This window comes from Eptatretus burgeri, chromosome 3 (assembly GCF_056783735.1).
Source record: "Eptatretus burgeri isolate ZD-2024b chromosome 3, Ebu_testis_v1, whole genome shotgun sequence".
NCBI lineage: Eukaryota > Metazoa > Chordata > Myxini > Myxiniformes > Myxinidae > Eptatretus > Eptatretus burgeri.
The window spans coordinates 137,356,003-137,378,871 of record NC_140963.1 but is presented as its reverse complement, the minus strand read 5'-3'; the positions used below and the strand labels follow the sequence as shown (position 1 = coordinate 137,378,871).

The following is a 22,869-nucleotide window of genomic DNA, read 5'->3' as shown; positions in this document are numbered from 1 at the left end:
TGACACCACTAGTGCCTTCCGAGGAATTGGCAAACTTAAACCTGTGAAAACTCTTCTGCGCTTTCCAAAATATATCTCTACTCTAGAGAAACTGGGCGATGCTTGGGATATTCCTGATGAGCTCGTTGATGAGTTGGACACCTTCACGTGTGCCATGTACGGGAGAGCGTCAAAGGTGTCAAAAGTTGATGATCTGCGACTCATTCGTATAAACGAGCTCTGTGCCAGGCAAAGTCGCCTTGTGCCTTCAGGGAATGTGGATATGGCTAACTTACCACCTTGTAAGCGAGCTCTTACCCAGCACATTCGGAGAGTAAACCTCCAAGTACGGATTTGGAAGACCGTGCATATTCCACAACCACAGATTCCGAAGGCCAGTCAGGGACATGGTTGGGAGGAAAAGGATGGTAACCTTAATCCTCTGTGGTATGAAGGAGATGTCCTCCCACGGCAACTGGCTGACATTGCTGAAGTCACACCTGACGACACTGACTCTGATGAGGATTCAGATATGGATGCATTTGATGATTTAGAGCAGGCATTGGAGAGTGATGACGACAGCGATAATGAATATTATGCGTAATCCATGCACAATGATATTTTGTGGACATGACATATTAAGTTTCAATTGTTTTTCTTAAATAAACTTATAATTTATATTCTTTATGTGAAGTAAGGAATATTTTCGCAGTCTTACGTCTTACTGGTGACTACATGTTGGGTGTTGCAACAGTGATGTACTTATGTTTAAGACGTAATACCTGGTACATCTTTAGTTGGTGTGGGACAATTTTGGAATCAATAGAAAGGTAGTAAAATTTGTGATGATATAGAAATATTTATTTGCTTGTGTCAGGTAAAATTAGCATGAATATACGTTATTATTTCAGATATCTGAGTTGTCAAAAAGAAAGGCGAGGTACTCCTCTTCCTCACTTCTTGGGACAAAGATAACGCGATTAAATTTGACAGATGACTCTGTTTTGAAAATCTGCATGTGATAATCTTTCATTTGATATATAATTGGTTAGTATTAATGCTTATTGGGCAACTGCAGAGATCTTATCAGTCAGGGGATTTTTTAGGTGCGAAACTGAGGAAAAGTTGACATTTTAAGGGTACTGTCAGATATGGTTGGAAAATGGATAGTGAGTCCCAGTTTATTCACTGTTACCAGTTCAATTCATGCTCAGGGGACCCTAAGGCTTCAGAAAAATATGGGGTCGAAGGGTTGTTGGGGGGGGGGGGGGGGTGCACGTGGACCATATCTGGCCCATGGACTATAATGGTAGTTTTTCAACGTGGCCATCAGATGTTCACGTGTTCGGTCATAATTAAGTGTGGTCATGTTCCAGCATCCTAAGCTCAAGGTTCCCATGCTTTGTTCTTCATGCAACTTCAACCGCACACTGCCCATTGTAGGCTTTAAGTGTGAGGTGTCATTTACAGCTGTTTTTGCAGCCATTTTTCCCTGCTGAGCAGGGGTTAGCTTTTTACGGTCTCCATGCAATCATGGTTCCCTTCTTGAGGCAATGTTTTTTGGCCGGATGCCCTTCCTGATGCCAACCCTGGTCGCCTCTTACGACACAGGGATATGGTACATCAATTCTAATCGGGGCATACACTGGGACGAGTACACTGGTACTCATTTAACCGACCTCGGAAGGATGACAGGCTGAGTCAACCCCCTGGTGTTAATTCAGTGGTCAACGTGGCTCGAACTCATGGCTCTAGGATCCCAAGCCAGCCACCCTCACCACTAAGCCAATACCAGGCAAGTATGAGGTGTCATTACAATGCAAATAATTGAAAGCATGATTACCTTCATCCCCAGTAGCTTCAAACCCAGTTGGCATGCTCGGGGGCTTCACATCTAAAAAGGTATAATTGTGTTTCTCTGTGTTGTAATTCATTTGGCAGTTTTGGTAAACGATTTCTGCTGGCGTGTCACCACTCCTCCACCAGCGTAGTGAATTGGCCGTTAGGTTGCCTTCCACCCTTTTGTGGATGTTGTTTTTATTTCCACAAGGGTTACTCATAAACCCACCCATCAAGGGATTCCTGGTGGGGGACCTCAGTTATCCCTCTACGTACCCGGCTGGCTGGAGAGGTTGAGGTAGCCAATCTCATCACTGCAGGTTATGACGGTTTGAAATAGCCAAACCATCTTAACAACCCTCAGCACCAAAAGAAGGATGCCACACGCAATATGCATGCCCGGGCAAATGAGTCTCCAGATGCATGAGATCCATGAGAACAGGCAGACAGCGAAAATCATAACATTGCCTGGGTAAATGAGTCTTCAGATGCACGAGATCGATGACAACAGGCAGACAGCGAGCGATTATGCAATGGTCAAAAATCAGCAACAGTCATGTGCCAACTGGATGGCGTTCATGTACAACCCTGCTGATGCCACCCCTAGAGCTGACATTGGTGGCATGACTTTCATCTGCTAATGTGGTGCAAAGAAATTTCATGGGGAAGCAGTGGGTGTTTGCTGCTCAAGTGGCAAGGTTATCTTGGAACTGTTCCCAAAGCTGCCTGACTTTCTCCACCAGCTGTTCTCCGGTGATGATGCAGACTACAAACACTTTCTTTGGCACATCAGAAAGTACAATGCTGCCTTTGCCATGACTTCCTTTGGCCATAAGGATGCTTCTGTGATGGGCTGGAATCCAAGTTTCCACAACCAGGGTCAGGTGTTCCACTAGATTGGCAGCCTCCTCTTGCCCGAAAAGACCAGGCCAAGTTCCTCGAGATGTCTTTTTCAACAGCCTGGCAGAGCAGAACGGTATCAGGGGCCGTCTCAGACAACAGTTCTATCGGTGCCAAGCTCACGAAGTGGCTGCACCAGAACATCCACTATGTGCATTAGCTCAAAATGGCCAAGGACCTCCTGGATGAACAGGGCAATACTACAAAGTACAAGATTGCCATCAAGGAGGACAAACAACCTCAGGGTGAGCATGAACAGTGCTACAATTAGGAAGGACAAATGAGGTGGCCATTCTGATGGACAATAAACCTACTGAAAACGGTGATCTTGTGCTGCGGCTGCATGATTGAGCACTGAGACGGATCTCTGAGCGTCATGGTGCCTATAATGCCTTCCAGAATCCACTCTACTTCCCATATGGTACTGATGGCTTTCACATCTACTCGACAAGCATGAATGACCGCAATATCGCAATGCTGCTGCACTACAGCTACCACATCATGGTGCGTGAATGCAACTACCTCCTCTATGGTGCCCACCTCTTCCAGCATTTCCTGGTTGATGCATACTGCAAGATTGAGACTGAACGACTACATTTCCTACGGCATGAGTTAAAGATCATGAGTTAAAGATCTACTCTGCCGGTCAAAAGTTTAAGAACACCCCCATTTTTCCAGTTTTTACTTAAATTTAAACAGCTTAATGTGTCAATGTACTCTGAAATTAAAGCATAGAACAAATAAACAATTGCAGATAAAAAAGAAATCATGAAATCGTTTAGTTAAACAAAATTTAATCTAAACTTTTGACTCATCAAAGTAGCCAGCTTTTGCAGATATAGCAGCCGAACATACTCATGGCATTCTTTCTACAATGGAAATCAAATATTGTTTTCACCCTTCTGTCCAGTTCATCCCAAACCAGCTCGATGGGGATTAGGGCCCTGTCACACCTTGACGTTTTAGCCAGCGTATGACAAGGTATCAAAATGTATGTAAAACGTTGGCGTATGCTGAACTATTGATGTTTTACAAATGTTTTTGGCGTATTCATAACGAGTTGGACGTATGCATAATGTATTAGTAACGTACACAGAACGTTTCGATAACTTATCGATAACTTGCACCAACGAATGCTTAGTGTGTTGTAGGCGTTCACAACGTATGCCCAACGATAGTCTAACGTATGCATAGCGTGGCAGTGTATCGCCGACGATCACGTGGCGTAGCCTATTAACAGGCTGCCGCTCGACGATTCAAGCAGCTGCTGTCACACCTTGACGTTTTAGCCAGCGTATGCAGACGTATGAAAAATTTGTCTAAAACACTAGCACACGTAGAATACGTTATGGGTAAGTTTTGTATACGTTAAGAGCACGCTGAAGCACGCTGGCATACGTCGTAGTACGCCGAGTACGTCAACAAATTTTCAGCATGTTGAAAATTTTTCGAGGTATGCCAGCGTATGACTCGCGCTCCGCATATGCTGGCCATAAGTTGTAGGCACGTTATGCGATCGTTGACACACGTCGACACACGTTACTGGTAAGTTACTCATAAGTCGAAACACGTCGAGGTAATGTTTAGCCCAGTGGTTCTCAACCTTTTGGAGCCGCGACCCCCCCCCCAAAAAAGAGGACTCTTCTTCGTCTTCGCAGAAGAGGGGGAGGGGCGTCTCCATTGTGTTGGGATCGCTCCCTAACTATTAAATCACAACGCATCTTATCGATTTCTCGTACGGTTATGATTTAAATCGTTGAGCGGCAGCCTATTAATTATATTATATTATAACCGCTCTAGAAATTGAAGTGTCAACAACACCATCATGCCGAAGAAAAAAAGAGGGCTCTTCTTCCTCTTCGCAGAAGAGGAGGAGGGCGTCTTCATTGTGTTGGAATCGCTCCCTAACTATTAAATTAAATCACAGCGCATCTAATCGATTTCTAGTGCGGTTATGATTTAAATCGTTGAGCGGCAGCCTATTAATTATATTATATTATAACCGCACTAGAAATCGAAGTGTCAACAACACCGTCATGCCGGTAAAAAAAAAATAAAACACATGGAGTCTGGAACACTGACGGGTTCCTCCTGTGAACCCCATTTTTATATACCAATTCCCCTAAACGCTGCCAATACGCCATTATATGGTAGCTGTAAGTTAGAAACAGGTTCAGTAATTTTTGTGGTCGTCCAGAAGACGTCAAATACGTCTACATACGTCAATATGCATTGGAGATACGTTACACATAGGTTCAAAGCACGTTACTCATAGGTTCAAAGCACGTTACTCATAGGTTAGAAATAAGTTTTGGGGATGCTAAACATTACCTCGACGTGTTTTGACTTATGAGTAACTTACAAGTAACGTGTGTCAACGATCGCGTAACGTGCCTACAACTCATGGCCAGCATATGCGAAACGTGTGAGTCATACTCTGGCATACGTCGGAAAATTTTGAGCATGTTAACATTTATCGACGAGCTCGGCGTACTACGACGTATGCCAGCGTACTACGATGTATACCAGCATGCTTCAGCATGCTCTTAACGTATACAAAACTTACCCATAACGTATTCGACGTGTGCCAGCGTATTAGACAATTTTTTCAGACACCGACATACGCTGGCTAAATCGTCAAGGTGTGACAGGGCCTTTAAGTCTGAAGACTGTGCTGGCCATTCCATGATTTGAAGCCTACCGTCTTGTTCTTTTCTTCTAAGGTCGTTCTGACATAGCCTCGAGGTATGTTTTGGGTCGTTATCTTGCTGTAGGATGAACCCCTGACCAACTAGGTGGAGACCAAAGGGTATTGCATGGCGCTGCAAAATGCTCTGGTAGCCCTTTTGGTTCAGGGTGCCAGTCACTCTGTGCAAGCCGAGTGGATCCTGCAAAAGAGCCCCAGATCATCACGCTTCCTCCTCCATATTTGACAGTTGGTGTCACACACACGGAGGAACCATCCTATTGCCTACTTGATGTTGTACAAAAACCCTACATGATAAACCGAAGATTTCAAATTTTGATTCATCGGTCCATTAGACCTTCTTCCAGTTTTCAGTAGTCCATTGGCGGTGCTTCATGGCCCAGGCAAGCCTCTTTGTCTTATTTTGCTATCTCAGCAATGGCTTTATTACTGCCACTCGACCTGTCAAACCTGCAGCTCGAAGTCTTCTCTTCACAGTTGAAACTGAGACTTCCTTACTTCGACCAGTGTTGAGCTGTGCTTGAAGCTGCTGTCCTGTGAGCCGCCTATCACGCAAGCTGTTGACTCTCAGAAACTTGCCTTCTGATTCTGTTGTGGCTTTGGGTCTGCCAGACCTCTTCCTGTCAGAGTTTCCTCCAGTTTCCAAGTGCCTTTTGATGGTGCAGGAAACTGCACTCACTGACACCTTGGCTCTTTACAATTTCTCAAAAGGAAAGACCGACACTTTTAAGGGTTGTAATGGTCTGTCTGTCTTCCTTTGTGAATTGACTTTTTCTCACCATTATGATAGCAATATACTGCTTCCTGCAGTGCAATATTGTCCAAATAATGCTTCAGAAGGTGTAGCAATACAATCTGTTCCAACACTGCTTTTATACAGACAGAGGGTTTGTAACTAATCAACAAAAATTGGGACACCTGTAGGAATTGTTTGCATCAACTTTCAAGGCTTAATTTACTTCCATTGCTGCAGAACAGCTGCAATTGCTAACCCATTACTTGTTTCCTGAAAAGGGCCTTTTTTAACAACTCTGAAATTTACATTATTTTTCAGTTTTTGGTAATCTAAACTTTTTTTTTTTAAACCGCTGGCAGTTTACCACTTAGCTTTGTACCACTTCAGGTTATTCACTGGACTTGAACTGCTTAAATTTCAGTAAAAACTGAAAAATGGGGGTGTTCTAAAACTTTTGACTGGTAGAGTATGACAGCCTTCCTGATGCTTCTCTGGGTTGGGATGTAGATCCTCACTGCATTGGCCAACGTGTCGTGCTGCCAGCCTCTTACACGGGTTGGCCACGCTACATGCATGAAAAACAGAGAGATACCATGGCATATGTGTGACGCCATGGGTGGCCAGACCTTTTTATCACGATGACTTGCAACCCCAATTGGCCAGAGATAGTTGACAATCTGCTCCCCAGCACAAGAGCCACAAGACTGGCCAGACCTTATTGCCGACGTCTTCCGTCAGAAGCACAAGAAGCTCATGGAGTTCGGAAAGAAAGGTGCCTTCAGTGTGGTGTGGGCCTGGCTCTGTACTCCTTTGAGTATCAGAGGAGAGGCCTTCCACCTGCCCACATCCTCCCATGGCTCACTCCAAACAACATTAAGCCGGAGGAGATTGACATGGTCATCTCTGCAGAGATCCCCAACAAGGAAGCAGACCTTGAGTTGCACAGCATTGTCATAGCCCAGATGACCCATAGCCCATGTGATGCCATCAACCCCAGGTCACCATGCATGAATGATGGTAAGTGCAGAAAGGATGACCCCAAGGCATTCCTCCAATGCACTGAGCAAGGTGTTGACAGCTATCCCAAGTACTGCCATAGGAAGCCCGAGGATGGTGGTAACACAGGAAAGATCAAGATGCAACAGATCACAAACCAGTGGGTGGTGCCCTACGATCCATTCTAACTACCACATAAATGTTGAGATCTGCAGCAGCATAAACAGCAATGAGTATGTTCTGAAATATCTCACAAAGGGGATGGACCAGGCTGTGTTGGAGCTGCAGCAGACTGAGGAAGGAGCGATCAAGGTGGTTGATGAGATTACACAGTTCCAGATTGCACACTATGCAGCAGCAGTGATGTAGTATGGTGGATTCTAGAACATCCGACACATGAGTACTTCCCGCCAGTGGTGGGACTTGCACTGCACTTGGAGAATGGACAGAAGATTTATTTTGATGAGCACACTCCTGTGGCCCATACACAAGGTCCTCCACTGGCCACCATGCTAACTGCCTTCTTTGAGCTGTGTTGTGAGGACGAGTTTGCAAGAACACTTCTTTTTCTTGCGTATGGCAGCTTAGCTGCCGGGGTAGCTATCATTTCTTGGAAGCGTGACTGTGTTGCTGATGCAGTGCCCCTCTACCAGTACACACTGGTACTCATTTCGCTGACCTCGGAAGGATGACAGGCTGAGTCAACTCCCTGTTGTATTAATTCAGCAGCCAACGGGGTTTGAACTCAGGACCCTCGGATCCCAAGCCGCCACCCAAACCACTAAGCCAACACCCGGCTCACAAGATCACTAAAATATACAGACCTTCCTGAATGCTTCACTTAGAACAGAGGGAACAAGAAATGGGCCAGGCGCAAGCGGGGTGAGGTTGTTGAATGGCTGTCATGTGTTCAAGCTGCCATGGCCGCATCTACACGATCAACCCACAATAAGTGCTACTTATTCCGGCTGCTTCTCAATGACTTTGTGGGTCCTCTTTCCTTCCAAAATCTGAAGACGGTCAACGGCCAAGCATGCCAGGCATGCCAGGCCAGATGTCTCCGAGAGAATGACCAGCATCTCAACTTGGCTATGGAGGAGGCCACGTTACCCAGTTGTCAGCCATGTGCAGGTCACTCATGGCAATCATCCTCACTACATGTACGCCAAGCAATCCAGAGCAGCTGTGGGTGCAGTCCCATGATTCCTCGGCTGAGGATATTGTGCATCAGCACCGCCGTCTCATCAACAACAGTGAGGCAGGCTACGATGATATCTACAACCAGACCATCGGCCTACTTGAGGACAAGGTCATGGTGTTTGGGCTGCCAACACCAGAGAGAGGCGCTGAGGGACAGTTTGCATGTGAATACCACCGTGAGGTGGCCTACAATCAGGATGCGATGGCAGCACAGGCAGAGGAGCTGCATGAAAACCTCACAGACAATCAGCAGGCTATCTACAATGACTTCATGGAGATTGTAGGTAATTATGCTGTTGACGGACATAACTTATTGTTTCTGGATGCTCCAGGAACAACAGTGAAGACATTCCTCATCAATCTGATCCTGGTCAAGATTCACTCCCAGAGCAAGATTGTGTTGGTAATGGCTTTCAGCAGCATTGCTGCCTGTTATTTTTGATTGAATATTGTACACATTGTACTGTATTGTATTAATCGTTGCGTTATTATTATTATTATTATTATTATTATTACTGCTATTATTATTATTATTATTATTATAGTATTGCCTGCTAAATTATATGTGATTAATTCATTGCAATTGTACATAGTACCTGGCTATCTTTTTCTAAACTTTAAATTCCTTCCACACAAGGTGTGGGTACCTCTGCAAGTACAGTGTATGAATGGTCAGTTTTTCAATTTTCCTTTTTCAACTTTGGGTTCGATTTCTCAAAATTATGAATCTTATTTTCATGCATATGTGTTTTAAGGCTTGGATGGGGCTGTGACAAGCACCATTTTCGACAGAGTGCAGAACCAGAGCACTGGCTTTCTTGTGTTGGGATGTCCAGTATTACCAGAAACATTTAATTGTTGGTGGCAAAGGTTACTTGAATAGAGAAAATGTATCCAAGTGCTCAGAGTAGCAATCTCATTACTCTCATGGTTAACTTATATGTAAGGCCTGTCGTGGGACTTGAACATATTGCCAACATTTTGACACATTGAGCATGTTTGGAATTTTATTTGGTGGACAGGCTTGAAATGCCTTTTTGAATAATATGATTGAAATCACTTTTTTAAGTCTCTCTCTCTGTCTTTCTGTAACTTGCAAGTTATCTCTTCTTTTGCAGGAAAATGAGAGACGAGGAAGGAATGATGGCTCAAAGAAACATCCCAATGAAATGCCAAAAAGGTTTTCCCCCCCCCCCCCCCCACCCATCAAGTTTTCCTTCATTGCATTTTGTATCGCATGTATTCCAAATTATTTATTTATTCATGTTTGATCAAAAGTATTTCAAAGGCTTCACAATTTATGATAATGTTTTCTACAGTTTCTCATGCTCAGGGAAGAACAGTCACATACAAGTCATACATACATAAGCAGATAGTCCCTGGACAACACAGGACTTTACTTCCGCCCCCAAAAAATCCATTTAGCGACTTTCAGGGACACATTGGGTACTGGCAGCACCATCTAGTGGCGGCATTCTTCTGTCTTTCGTTCTTGGGGCACTTTGAGGGAGAAATCTCTGCCCTCCCTCCCCCTCCATCCTCAAACTCCCCTGGGGATACCAGCTCTCATGCTTTGTCCACGCTCAATCTTCTAAATGCTGAGCATTAAGCGTGGAATTACATACCATTTCATAATGCTTTTGTAAGACTCAGCCATGGTTGGAATCAAACCGTTGACCTCTCGGACTTAGAATGGACGTGTTTCTACCCTGCACATGCAAAGTGAAAAGCAGGGTTAAGCAATTGGTTCACTCTGTCTGTTTGTTTGTCCACAAACTTCAGCTTATGATCGAGGACAACTTAATTAATATTGAATGTTATAGTTTGAACACAAATCAGAACATGAATCCGAAAACAAACCTGTAGTTTATCAGTATTTTGGCTCATCCTGATTGCAGGTGCGTAGAGAGGGGAGTGAGATAAATTTTATTACTGTCTGTCTGCTTGGCAGTCAAGCAAAATTGAAAATCATTCTAAACAGGAAACTTACTGTTTTTAAGGACATTATGAAGGACACAAACAACAGGCACAAATAAATAATTACTAATGTAATATGTTCGATAGGGTGATTTAAAAGCCTCTGTGTCGACGACGGTAAACTTCCAGAATTAATTTCTGATAAAACTTTGACAGTCTTTATTCTATTTCAATTCAATTATATATTTGAACACTGTGGAACAAAAAAATCTCTGAAATCACTTCCAAAAACCTCCAATTTTGTAGTACTTGGACATGTTAAATAAGGTGGTGGATAAGACTGCATCAATGGCGCGAAACCTCTCAATTTTTTTTTAATACGACCTTTAAAATCATTATTTTATTTCAATTGAATTATATACTTGAACACTGCGTGGGGTAAGGTGTTCGGTGATCAACTCTCTCATTCTTTAGTTAAAAGCATTTTCTATTCTTATAAACCACAAATCATTAATCATCATCAAATTTGTTTAATGAAATTTCCTCTACTTTAGCAGGTTGATCGAGTGATTACATATCTCCATTTGGTTCTTTCATTTGCATCCTCTTTCTTCATACTTAATCTTTTATATTGTTGTTCACACATTGCTGCCATGTTTTCTTTGGCCTGCATCTTGGTGTTTTTCTGTTTGCCTCAAAACTTACTCTCTTCTTCATGGGTTCACCATTTATCCTTGATATTCCCCAATACTCAGAGGGAGAACGACAAATTTGATTTGTTGAGATGGCATAAAATGCCTTAATATTTTGTATGAGTACAGTACTGCCAAACTGGAGGTTTTGAAAGTGACAAGAAGGTGATTTGTGTTCCATATTGTTCAAATATATAATTCAATTGAAATAAAATAAAGGTTTTTAAAGGCTGTAGAAAAACAAACAAACAACTTTTTTCAGAAGTTTACCACCGTTGATGTTGCGTCTTTTCCACCACCTTGTTGAACATGTTGCATTAGTTATTCATACCAGTTGTTTGTGTTCTTTATGACGTCCATAAAAAACAGTAAGTTTCCTGTTTGTAATGATTTTCAGTTTTGTTTGACTGCCAGACGGGCAGTCAGACCAAAAAAATTACCTTGCTCTTCACTGCGCACGTGCGATTGGAACAAGATGCCATACATTTTGTCAAATTCAGAACCAAAGTACTGCTAAACTGCAGGTTTGTGTTCTGATTCATGTTCTGATTTTGTGTTCAACATTTTTCAAAATATGACATTCAACTGAGGTCAAGTAGTTCCTCGATCGTAGACTGACGTGCAGAAGACAGAGAAAGTGAACCAATTGCTGAACCCCAATTTTCGCTTTGCGCGCTTGCGGTAAAAATGTAAAAGTCTGTAAACAAGGTAGAGATTGTCACAACAACCTATTATGTGAAACCATCCCGACATCTTTCTTTCAATAATGGTTATGCCTGCAAATGACATAATACATCTCCTTGGATTTGTACATCATACAGGTGTGTCTGTGTGTTTGTTGTGTGTTGTGTGTTTGTGTTATGTTGAATATGGATGTTGTGAAATTAGCATCATTTACAGCAATCCTTTAAATTATTCTTGCAGAGTACCCACCCTATGGGCAATCTTGGTCCAAACATGCAACACATTCTTCTGACGCATACTTTTATTTGGGCGGTGTCTAGGTAACTGACAGCTCTGTGTTGGTAAAAAAATAACCTGGGTTACGTGCATGAAGCAAAAAGCAAAAATTTATCGACTGCTTATAATTCAAAACACTTCACTGCACTGGAAAATGTAGGGACAAGATTGCAACACATTCTTCTGACGCATACTTTTATTTGGGTCGTGTCTAGGTAACTGACAGCTCTGTGTTGGTACAAAAAATAACCTGGGCTACGTGCATGAAGCAAAAAGCAAAAACTTTTCTACTGCTTATAAATTCAAAACACCTCACTGCACTGGAAAATGTAGGGACAAGTTTTCAGGACTGTAGAGGGTGGGGACTTGTAATGTCCTTCCCCACCTGGAGGCGGTGCTACACGATACACATTTAAATTGAGAATTTGTGTCTCCCACCAAGACTACTGGCAAAGATAAAACACCCCTATACACTAATTGGGGTCGTGCTGATCCTATGTTGCAAATCTGCATGTAATCGACCCAGAATTGAATGAGGAGTAGCACGACAAATACATAAACAAACAAACAACACCGGTCCGTGAATTATGGTAAGGATTATATTTCAGGAATAGCTGATACTGTGCAATTGTGTGTGTGCGTGCGTGTGCAGTTTAATATTTCACTGTTCAAATTCATACTTGGACACAAACAACATGTACAAATATTGCAAATGGATGTATGGATGGACAGGCAACAACCATTATTCCAAGAATGATGTGGGGATGGTTTCACTTGATAATCTCTTGAGACCATCCCGACCTTGTTTACATACTCGGTGGTTTATCATCCCCACATCCTTTTACATTAAAAAACGTTTTTATTACTTGTTATTATTAAGACTATAAACTGCTGGACTTGTAATAAACTCTTCTGCCAGGAGAGGCGCTACACGATATACATTTACGTAGATAATTTGTGTTGTCCCGCCCCCCCCCACCTCGTGAACCCCCACAACTTCAAATACTCTTTAACACCTGAAACCTTCCCAGACATACTTAAAGTACAGCCATAAAATTTAAACTCATTCTGTCTCGTGGTTTAGGAGTGCAAAATATATGAGACCAGCACATAAACGCACATCGAAACACACAAACCCACCAAATTATATACAGATAAATAATGATTTCAGAGAGCTACACTCCATCATGCATTTTTCCATGAAATACCACACAACCATCTTAACATCCCCATATCCGTAATTTCTATTCTTCTTTCCTCTTCCATCTCATTGTCCAAGTTTCACTCCCACACAATCGGGCTGGCCTTTTTTTATTTTGATGTACCATACTCTTCACAGAGCGTTGGTGCTGCCACAACAGTTTCTTGGGTTATACTGAGTGGTTTGCCATTGCTTGTCCATTGTTCTATCCTTTTAAATGCTGAGCCTCAAACATGGAAGCAGCACGTAACCTTTTATAGTCTTTGGTATGACTCGGCTGGGGTTTGAACAACTGACCTCCCAGACTCAGAGCCGACTTGGTAATCATTACGAGTCTGGTTACATCGGCTAGATACAATCTTGCCGAAACAAACCACAAACCATTGGAGAATAAGGAAAATATTCTAATTTTATTTGGTTACAAGCAAAAGTACCCGTCCCTCGTGACAGGAAAAGCTAGCAAAAGTACCCGTCCCCAGTGACGGGAAAAGGAAGTAAAAGTACACGTCCCCAGTGATGGGAAAAGTTTGTTAATCTTGCAATTTTTTTTTATTACATGGACTTTAAAAGTTTAATTGTGTTGCATTCTTGGTTTCACTCGGAGCCGAAGCTCTGACCTACTTATACTGCACACCACTAAATGGTGGTGAAACATCAGGCGGCAGAGTTTTAATTTATCTCAAAGGGGGTTAAAATATCCTGCTTGCGAAATATTTGGCATCAACATTATTCATGCCTGTTCTTCTGTCATTTCAAAAGTGAATGTTTGGCTTTTCAAACGCAGCGTGCGAAGCGGCCGCCATAAATGGGAGACAGACAAACGCACTGACAGACACCACGGTTCACAATATGTAATAGAGGTGGCCTTTTGTATTGACTGGAAGCACATATCGTCTCCCAATCTGAACACATCAATCTTCTCTGTTGACAAGATTTTAGTCTTTTTTTAAGGTTTCGATAAAGACCAGCTTTTCCACTTTCCTCCTTCACCATCTGCAGTAGTTTCATCAATCCTTCTTTACTTTCTGTCAACAATGTGGAATCAACACACCTTAGATTGTTACATTGTTGATGCATCTTCTTCCAATCCTGACTCCAACCTCTATGTCATCCAAGTTTGATTTCCACATGATGTACTCACAAAACAGATTGAACAAGTTGGGGGAGAGAATACACCCCATCTAACCCCTTTTTCCAATTTGAAACATCAACGCCAACGCATTTTACTGCCTGTGGAATCGACTTCCACATCCTCTTTAACCTCATCCTTCCCTCCAAGTCCTCAAGACAGCTGTTCACCACCATCTCAGATCATCCCCAATTCAAAACCATGATCTTTTCTCCCCTCGTTAACCTCACCGCAATCTCCTCTTTCCAATTTTCCCTCCTTGGAGTTTCCTTCTGGATCCATCTTGTCCACCCCATGCATGTGTTTTTGCATCCTGTTCCGTCCTGATCCGTTCAGTGGACTAGCTCTTCCATGAGCCTCGACTATGTATACAAAAAAACCAACCCCTCCCCCCTTCCCACCTTCCTGATATTGATCATTTTATTATCTCGTACCTTAATTTATTGCCAGCTTGACGTAACAAACAAGTCATTTACTTGGACTAACAAAACTACCTTTTTATAGTAACTAGCCATATTTACTGGTCAGTTCGGACAATTTTTTAAACTTTTAACTGAAGAAGTGCAATTATTTTATTATTCCACTTAAATTTAAGCTTCAGACTTTCTGATAAAGTGATGGTGTGTTTTCAAATATGAAAATTGAAGGGTTTTGCAAACTTTGGATGTTTTGAAATTGCTCTTTCAGGTGGCCATCCCTACTCAGTCATTGTAGTATTGCAATAACAACTATATCCATCACAACCTTAATCATCTTATCCAAGTCTTTGTTGATATGATCATTGATGAATGATATACAGGTACAAGTTCTGAATCATACAATTTTATAAATATATTGAAAGAAGCTTAATCACTTGCATTACATGACTTCCTGTGTTGTACTTTCAACTTTCCAAAGGCAACACAGACTTGATTTCTTTGTACTTTATTTTATCATTTCCCTCAGCCTGCAGGATATTAAAGAAAAACAAGTACAACCTCCTGCAAAGGAAGACATCACTGTCGTTTTTGTTGCTGTCTTGGCAAAGGAATTTCAGTTCAATGAACGACGACAAAAAGTGGTGATATTACAAAAGTCTGCTGGAGAATGGGTTAATATGGCAACCATGACTGTTCTTGAAAAGTGTGTGTTTTTTCTTCACTGTTATAATGTAAATGCACTTTTACATTTCATTACAAACATTATTACTTGAAATGAAATTTTGTGAAATATATTAACAGATTTTGTGCAATTTATTTTGATTCAAAACATAATCTCATTTAAAACTTGTGCACATGTGCTAGAGTTCGGCCATTTAGTGATTATCTTATGGATGAGTGTCGCACCTTTTCTTGTGCTGATATGTACTGCAATCAACATTAGCAGTTGGTAGTGGGAGTGCTTAATTGAGATGGAGAAAAATTTGAGTTCTTGGCAAAGTCGATTAATTTTCCCAAAACTTCACACAACATTGGAGCACAATTACATGATAACAGCTCCTATTGTTCATGTCTCTGTACGTGAAACACCCGTTCAAGCAGCTGGTGATGGGGGGGGGGGGGGCATTCGCATGTGCACGTGCGCGGATGATAATGGTGTGTTAAATTATTTTTCCTCTTCTTCTTCATTAGTAGCCATAATTATTCCCATGTTCTTGTGGGGTTGGCAGGGGGAAGTTTGGCCCAAGTATTTCACAAACTGGTTGGTCAGTCCTCACGTTCGACTAAGGTAAGGGCAGGAATTCGGAATTTGTCCCTGTTGCCGGAGATAGCTCGCCTATTCCTCGTGAGGGACACCATGGCATCTTTAACATCCACCAAATCATACCAGCCAACGGAACGCATAGTTTAACATCAACCAAGAGACGGCACACACATTGTGAAACACCGGGACGACAGTCTAAAGCTGGGCATACCTTCAAGGCCAGGCTCGATAGCTTCGAGGCGAGTGTGCATACTGCTACGCCATCCTGCCAGCCCCCGTGTTATTATTAGGGTACCCAGTCTAATGTTCCGTTGGCTGGTCAGGTTCGATCTGTGACCTGCTGCAGGTACCATGTAAACCTGTACTAACCTGTTCCATGGTCGGGTTGTCGGCGACTAAACCGTCTCCCCCACCAGGTTTTCTGGTGAGGAGGGTGTTTGGATATGGACACCCAGCAGGATTAAAAACAAAACCTGTCAAAGGGCGGAGGAGCTCCTTGTGAGCCAACGGCCATCCATATCTAGTGCCCAACTGTGTCTGCGGACGTCCTCCTGCAGTTGGGTCACTTCTTATTAGGAGGTTGGTGGCAGGATTTGCACTCCGGCCACCGTAAAACCCTTCATTCCGCAAAACGCAAAAATGCAAAAACGCAAAAAAATCTGAAAACCCACTCCGTGGGAGTACCTCCTGTGCAGCTTCCCTTCGCAGGGCAGCTCACCGGATGACGGGATTGGGGCAAAGCCTTCGGGACCCCCAATCTTTGATGATAGGAGGGAAACCACGGGGTAACATCCCTGGGTCAGATTGCGGGAGAGTGTGTCGGAGTGGTGCTGAGGTGTCGTCCACCAGACGGCGGTCTCCTTGGGTTAACCTGAGGCGGTCCCTTCGGGTGGGTGCCTGGAATGTCCTATCCCTAAGAGAGGATGATCACCTGTCTCTGTTATCATCTGAGCTCAAGCGTTTGGACATCGGGATTGCAGCTCTCTCTGAGGTTCGGAGACCGGATTGCGGCGAGATAATGGTGGGTGGCGACACCTACTATTGGTCTGGTCGCTCTGATGGTTACCATGCCCAAGGAGTTGCTGTAGCTGTGTCCAATAAGCTGACCCCAATGATAATTGAGGTAACACCGGTCAACGAGCGTATTATGAGATTAAGGATTCGTCATTCCTTAGGTGTCATTTCCCTGGTCTCTGTTTATGCTCCGACTGAGGCGAGTGATCTCACCGTGAAGGATGCATTCTACGCCACACTAGAGTCTGTGGTTGATCAGTGCCCCAGACGAGATACACTTCTAGTCTTGGGGGATTTCAATGCATCGACTGGAACTGATAGGGACGGTTATGAGGTGTGTGTTGGTCCCCATGGGTCAGGAACTATGAACCAGAATAGCACTAAGTTCCTTGACTTTGCAAGAAGTCATGGACTTAGGGTGGCTGGTTCATGGTTTCAGTGCCCACAAGCTCATCGCTGGACTTGGTATTCCAACGCTGGCGGTGTGGCAAAGGAGATTGACCATGTCCTCATTGACGGTCGTTGGAGGATGATCCAGAACTGCAGGGTCTACCGGAGTGCTCAGTTCCTCAATACTGACCACAGGCTTGTTGTAGCAACTCTAAAGCTGCACCTTAAATCCTGGAGAATGGTACCATCCCAGCCGAGGCTGGATGTTGCCAAGCTCAGGGATGAGAGAGTAGCTGAGGAGTTTGCGAACAGGCTGAGTGGACACTTGGGGGGTCTGGGTGCTTTGGGGGGTCCTGAAGAGTTGTGGAGCGCCTTCAAGACCACCGTCCTTGATGTTGCCGGTGGATGCCTTGGAGCTCACCGCAGGGCAAAGAAGAATTTTGTCTCTCAAGGGACACTGGATACCATTGACCAGAGTCGCAGGGCCAGGCTGAATGGCAGAGCTGAGCTGTTCAGGGAGCTGAGGCGTAAAACCGTACGTGCACTGAGGGTGGACAAGGAGGCCTATGTGCGAGGAATCGAGGAGGGGGTAGAGCATCACCTGTGGACAGGTGATTCTCGTCCCGCTTACAGGGGAATTCGCGCATTACGTTCATCCAAGCCCATCCCTCGGAGCACTGCAGTTCGAGCAGAGAGTGGTAGGCTCTTGACAGAGGAGTCTGAAGTGAAGGCCCGCTGGGCCGGTTACTTTGAGCGGTTGTACCAGGCTGATCCCCCAACTGTCGAGTTGGACGTCAAGGGTGTTACAATCCCTGTTGCTGACCCTCGAATCAACTGTGGTCCACCTACGCTTGTGGAAACACGGGCTGCGGTGAACCAGTTGAAACGGGGCAAAGCTCCAGGGATCTGTGGCATCCATGCTGAACTTCTCAAGGCTGGTGGAAATGCTGCACTCGTGTCGTTGCATGCAGTTTTGTGCTCTGCCTGGAACGCAGGCATCATCCCAACTGACTGGAAGAGGGGCCTTGTTGTCCCTCTCTGGAAAGGGAAGGGTGATCGCCAAGACTGCAACAACTACCGAGGGGTGACGCTGCTCTCAGTGCCGGGCAAGGTCTTTGCTCGGATAATTCTCGATAGGGTTTGCCACCATCTGCTTGAGCACCAGCATCCAGAGCAGTCAGGCTTTACACCAAAGAGGTCAACGATTGACCGTATCCTTGCACTTCGTGTCCTCACCGAACGCAGACGAGAGTTTCGGCAGGGGCTGCTTGCAGCCTATGTTGATCTCTGTAAAGCGTTCGATTCAGTGAATCGGGATGTCCTCTGGAGGATTCTTGGTCTTCGTGGGGTGCCACCAAAACTGATCGATCTGATGTCTGAACTCTACTCTGGTGCTGAGAGTGCTGTGAAGTGTGGTGGTACCATCTCTGACTTATTTCCAGTTGTTACTGGAGTTCGTCAGGGATGTGTACTTGCCCCCACACTTTTCAGCACTTGTATGGACTGGATTTTAGGGAGGATGTCGGAGAGATCAAGCTGCGGTGCATCATTTGGGAATGTCAAGATCTCAGACCTTGACTTTGCAGATGATGCAGTCATCTTTGCGGAGACTTTAGACATCCTCTTGGGGGCCCTCGAGGTGCTGAATGAGGAGTCGGAGCCATTGGGATTACGGGTTTCTTGGGTCAAAACTAAGATCCAGGCTTTCGGTGACATCTTGGATGCTGCTGTCCTGTCTGTGTCTGTTTGTGGTGAGGATGTTGAGGTCGTGGAGAGATTCACTTACCTTGGCAGTGATATTCATGTCTCTGCTGGCTGCGAGTCAAAGGTCAATAGACGTCTGGGTCGGGCCTGGGGAGTCATGGATTCACTGGATCATGGGGTGTGGCGCTGCCGGTACCTGTGCGGGAGGACGAAAGTCCGAGTCTTCAGGTCCTTGGTACTTCCAGTCTTGCTCTATGGGTGCGAGACTTGGACTCTGACCAAGGATCTGAGACGGAGACTTAATTCCTTTGGTACCAGGTCTCTTCGGAGAATCCTTGGCTATCGCTGGTCGGATTTTGTGTCCAACGAGCGGTTGCTGAGAGAGACTCGGATGAGATTTGTTACCTGCATAGTCCGTGAGCGTCAGTTGCGGCTGTATGGACATGTGGCTCGTTTTCCTGACTCTGATCCTGCTCACCAGATTCTCTCAGCGAGGGGGTCTCATGAGTGGAGGAGGCCAGTGGGTCGACCACGTGCCTCATGGTTGCAACAGGTTGACCATCATCTCAAGGAGATGGGGATGGGCCTGGCATCTGCCTGGGGGATGGCCAGACGGAGGCCCCTGGAGTACCGGCGGAAAGTGGACGCAGCGACGTGCTGTTCTGGCACATGCTCCCATACCTGACCTGACCTGAGTCTAATGGACTGGGTAACCTATTGTTTTTCTTCTGTTTATTATTATTATTATTATTATTATTATTATTAGTATAATTATGATCACCAAGCTTTAAAAAATAAAACAGCGATATTGTAATCGGCTCCGTGTATCTGTCTTTGTACGTCCGTCAAACTATCTCCTTAACGGTTTTGCAGAAATTCACCAGACGAGTTACAGTGGCCTACAAAAGTATTCAGCCCCCGACAAAGTTTTCAAAATTTAATGCCATCTGAGCTTATTTCATGATGCTTTCAAATCAAACTTAATATGTGGAGTCTTCACAAGCTACTCCAAAGTGATAAAGCGAAAAAATTCAGATAAAATGTGAATAAGTTAGATTAACAGAGAAAATCCGATGATTCTCAATTGCATAAGTTTTCAAACTATTTGGCTAATTAGCCCTAAATCATTTCAAGGAGTAAATTATTTGTTTGAAAGGTCACAAAATATGTTTGATAGCTTTCACCTGAATGTAATCAGTGGTTCAACTTAAAAAATTAAGCTTCCTCACTTATCTAGGGAGTTTTAAGGTGCAGCTCAATTGGTCAACCAACATGGCAAACATGAAGACCAAGAAGCTATCCAAATAAGTCAGACATAAAGTGGTGGAGAAGCACCGTTCAGGAGTGGGTTATAAGAAGATTTCAAAGTCACTCATTATCCCTTTGAGTACGGTGAAATCAATCATTAAGACGTGGAAGACGTCCACCAAGACTCCACCCAGATCAGGTCACCCATCCAAACTCAACAGCTGGGCAAGCAGGAAACTGGTTTGAGATGCCACTGTAAATCCAACAATGATTTTGAAAGATCTGCAAGGATTTGTGTTTGAGATGTGGGGGGGGGGGGGGTCAGTGTTCATCAATTAACAATATCCTGGCCTTTTACAAAGCTGGCCTCCATGGGCAGATGGCAAGAAAGAAGCCATTGCTGAAAAAGACCCATCGAAAACTTCTGATTAAGTTTGTGAAAAAGCATCTTAATAATACTGCAAGCATGTGGAGAAACTAAACAAAAATTGAACTTTTTGGTCTATATTTAGTGTTGTGCAGTGTTAAGCTTGCGCCAGACATATCACCCAGTCAACACCATCCCTACTGTCAAGCATGGTGGTGGCAGCTTTTCATCAGCAGGAACTGGCAAGCTTGTCAGGACAGAAGGGACAATGAACGGTGCAAAGAACAAGAGAATCCTTGATGAAAACCTGGTCGTCAGCTCTGAATCTGAAACTGGGTCGGAGATGCAAATTTCAGCAGGACAATAATCCAAAGCACAAAGGTAAAGCCACAATGGAGTGGCTGAATAAGAAAATAAATGTTATTGAGTGACCCAGTCAAAATCCTGATTTGAACCCAATTGAACAATTATGACGAGACGCGAATATTGCAGTCCATTGATGATCCCCATCAAACTTGGCAGAACTGGAGTAATTTTCACGTGAAGAATGGACAAAGATTTCACCATCTCACTGTGCGAAAGCTGGTAGAGACCTACCCAAAAACACATCAGTCGTTGCTGCAAAAGGTGCTTATACTAAGTACTGACTGACTTATGACACTGAATACTTTTGCAACCACTGAATTTTAATTTTATATGCATATTTTGGGGAAATTAAATGCCCTGACTGGGAATCAAACCAAGGTCCTCTGGTGAACATTGCCAGTGTTCTGCCATCTGAGCTATCTGGGTGACGCACAGTCTGCACGCACAATTCTCACAAATAGATGCCATTCTCTCTCTCACTGCCAACCAAAGGATCAACGAGGAACTGTCCACAAATGAGAGGTTTTTACCCCGGTCTGGGGACAATTCCATGCCTGCTATTATTCACCACAGGGGGCGTAGTATGGTGCCACACATTGACTACGAGAGGGAAACAAGTGACTTCCCATGGGAAACAAGTGTGACATCATAATTGCATACGTCAACCGCTTTATCCGATCAGTATGAAAATAATTAGAGGGTCATCTCGGGCTAAATTGTATTGGGCGGGGGGGGGGGGGATTGATGACGTTATCAGTCACATGGTTTGTTTCGTGACTAAGACTGCAGCCCTTTGGGTGCTGGAATAGATCACACATGGTCCCTTGGTAGTGGTTATCCCGGTCAGCCCGAATTGAAAGGGCTGGGAAATGTTTTTCATTCTGAAGTTGATAAAAGTTTGAAAAGCCATCTGGATATCACTTAGACACACATTCCATTGAAGCCAGACTCCTGCCTCCAGCCAGACTTACAGGCACCAATATATAATTATTTATATGTAAGAATCCCTTAATAAGCTGAATAAAATAACATGATTCTTTTCGACTGAATAAAGATTAAACATTATTTAGAAGGCCAATCTGTTTTGGGGAAGAGGGGTGTTTTACTTAGCAGGTTCCATAACCTTCCAATACAGTAAAAAGGTATAAGGTCGTTTGAAATGCAAATATATATTATTAAAAATAGATGCATGTTCAAACAGATAGATGTAATAATCATGTTGTATTTGAATACATTTCCCATTAAAGGGTTATAACAATACATTGTGCTCTATGCTAAAAACATTTACTTTTTCAAATTAATTATCAATCAAGTTTAATTGGCAATTTTTTTTATATCTTTTCATCTATCACCCTTAAACCCATAATGCTAATTTTGGAGAAATTTGCATCCACACTCCATTGCTCCACTTTTTAATTTTGATTCTTTGCCCTGATATTCTGCTGTTCTGAGCCTCGACATCTGCATTAAAATAATAACCTCCTCTTACCTCACTCTGAATTCATCTGAAGCACATATTTTTATTAATTTATCTTTATTACCTCTGCCACCGAAGGTGAAGGAGGTAATGTTTTCACACCTTTCTGTCTGTCTGTCTTTGTTTGTGTACATGATATCTTAATAAGCTGTGGACGGATCCTGATGAAATTTTGTGGACAGGTTCGGAGTGTGCCAAGGACGAACTGATTAGATTTTGGTGACGATCCGGATCCGACTTCTGCAATTTTTAAAGTGATTCTTCACCATTGAGAGATAGGGCCAAAAAGGATATATATAGCACGATATCTCAAAAAGTTGTGGACGGATTCGAATGAAACTTGGTGGACATGTTGGGTGTGTGA

General features: G+C 43.7%; 1 protein-coding gene across 3 annotated transcripts in view; it reads left to right on the top strand.

Annotated features, from left to right (window-relative positions):
• The window catches only part of RNF213 (ring finger protein 213), a 645,256-nt gene that overhangs the window by 74,300 nt on the left and 548,087 nt on the right, over positions 1-22,869 (top strand). For all 3 annotated transcript variants that reach the window (XR_015056656.1, XM_085875806.1, XM_085875807.1), the window contains 2 exons: positions 9,476-9,537; positions 15,202-15,378. Coding sequence is in view for 2 of the 3 variants with exons in the window: in XM_085875806.1 (XP_085731932.1) it covers positions 9,476-9,537; positions 15,202-15,378 (239 nt within the window). In the remaining variant the exon portion in view is untranslated. The remainder of the gene's footprint in view (positions 1-9,475; positions 9,538-15,201; positions 15,379-22,869) is intronic.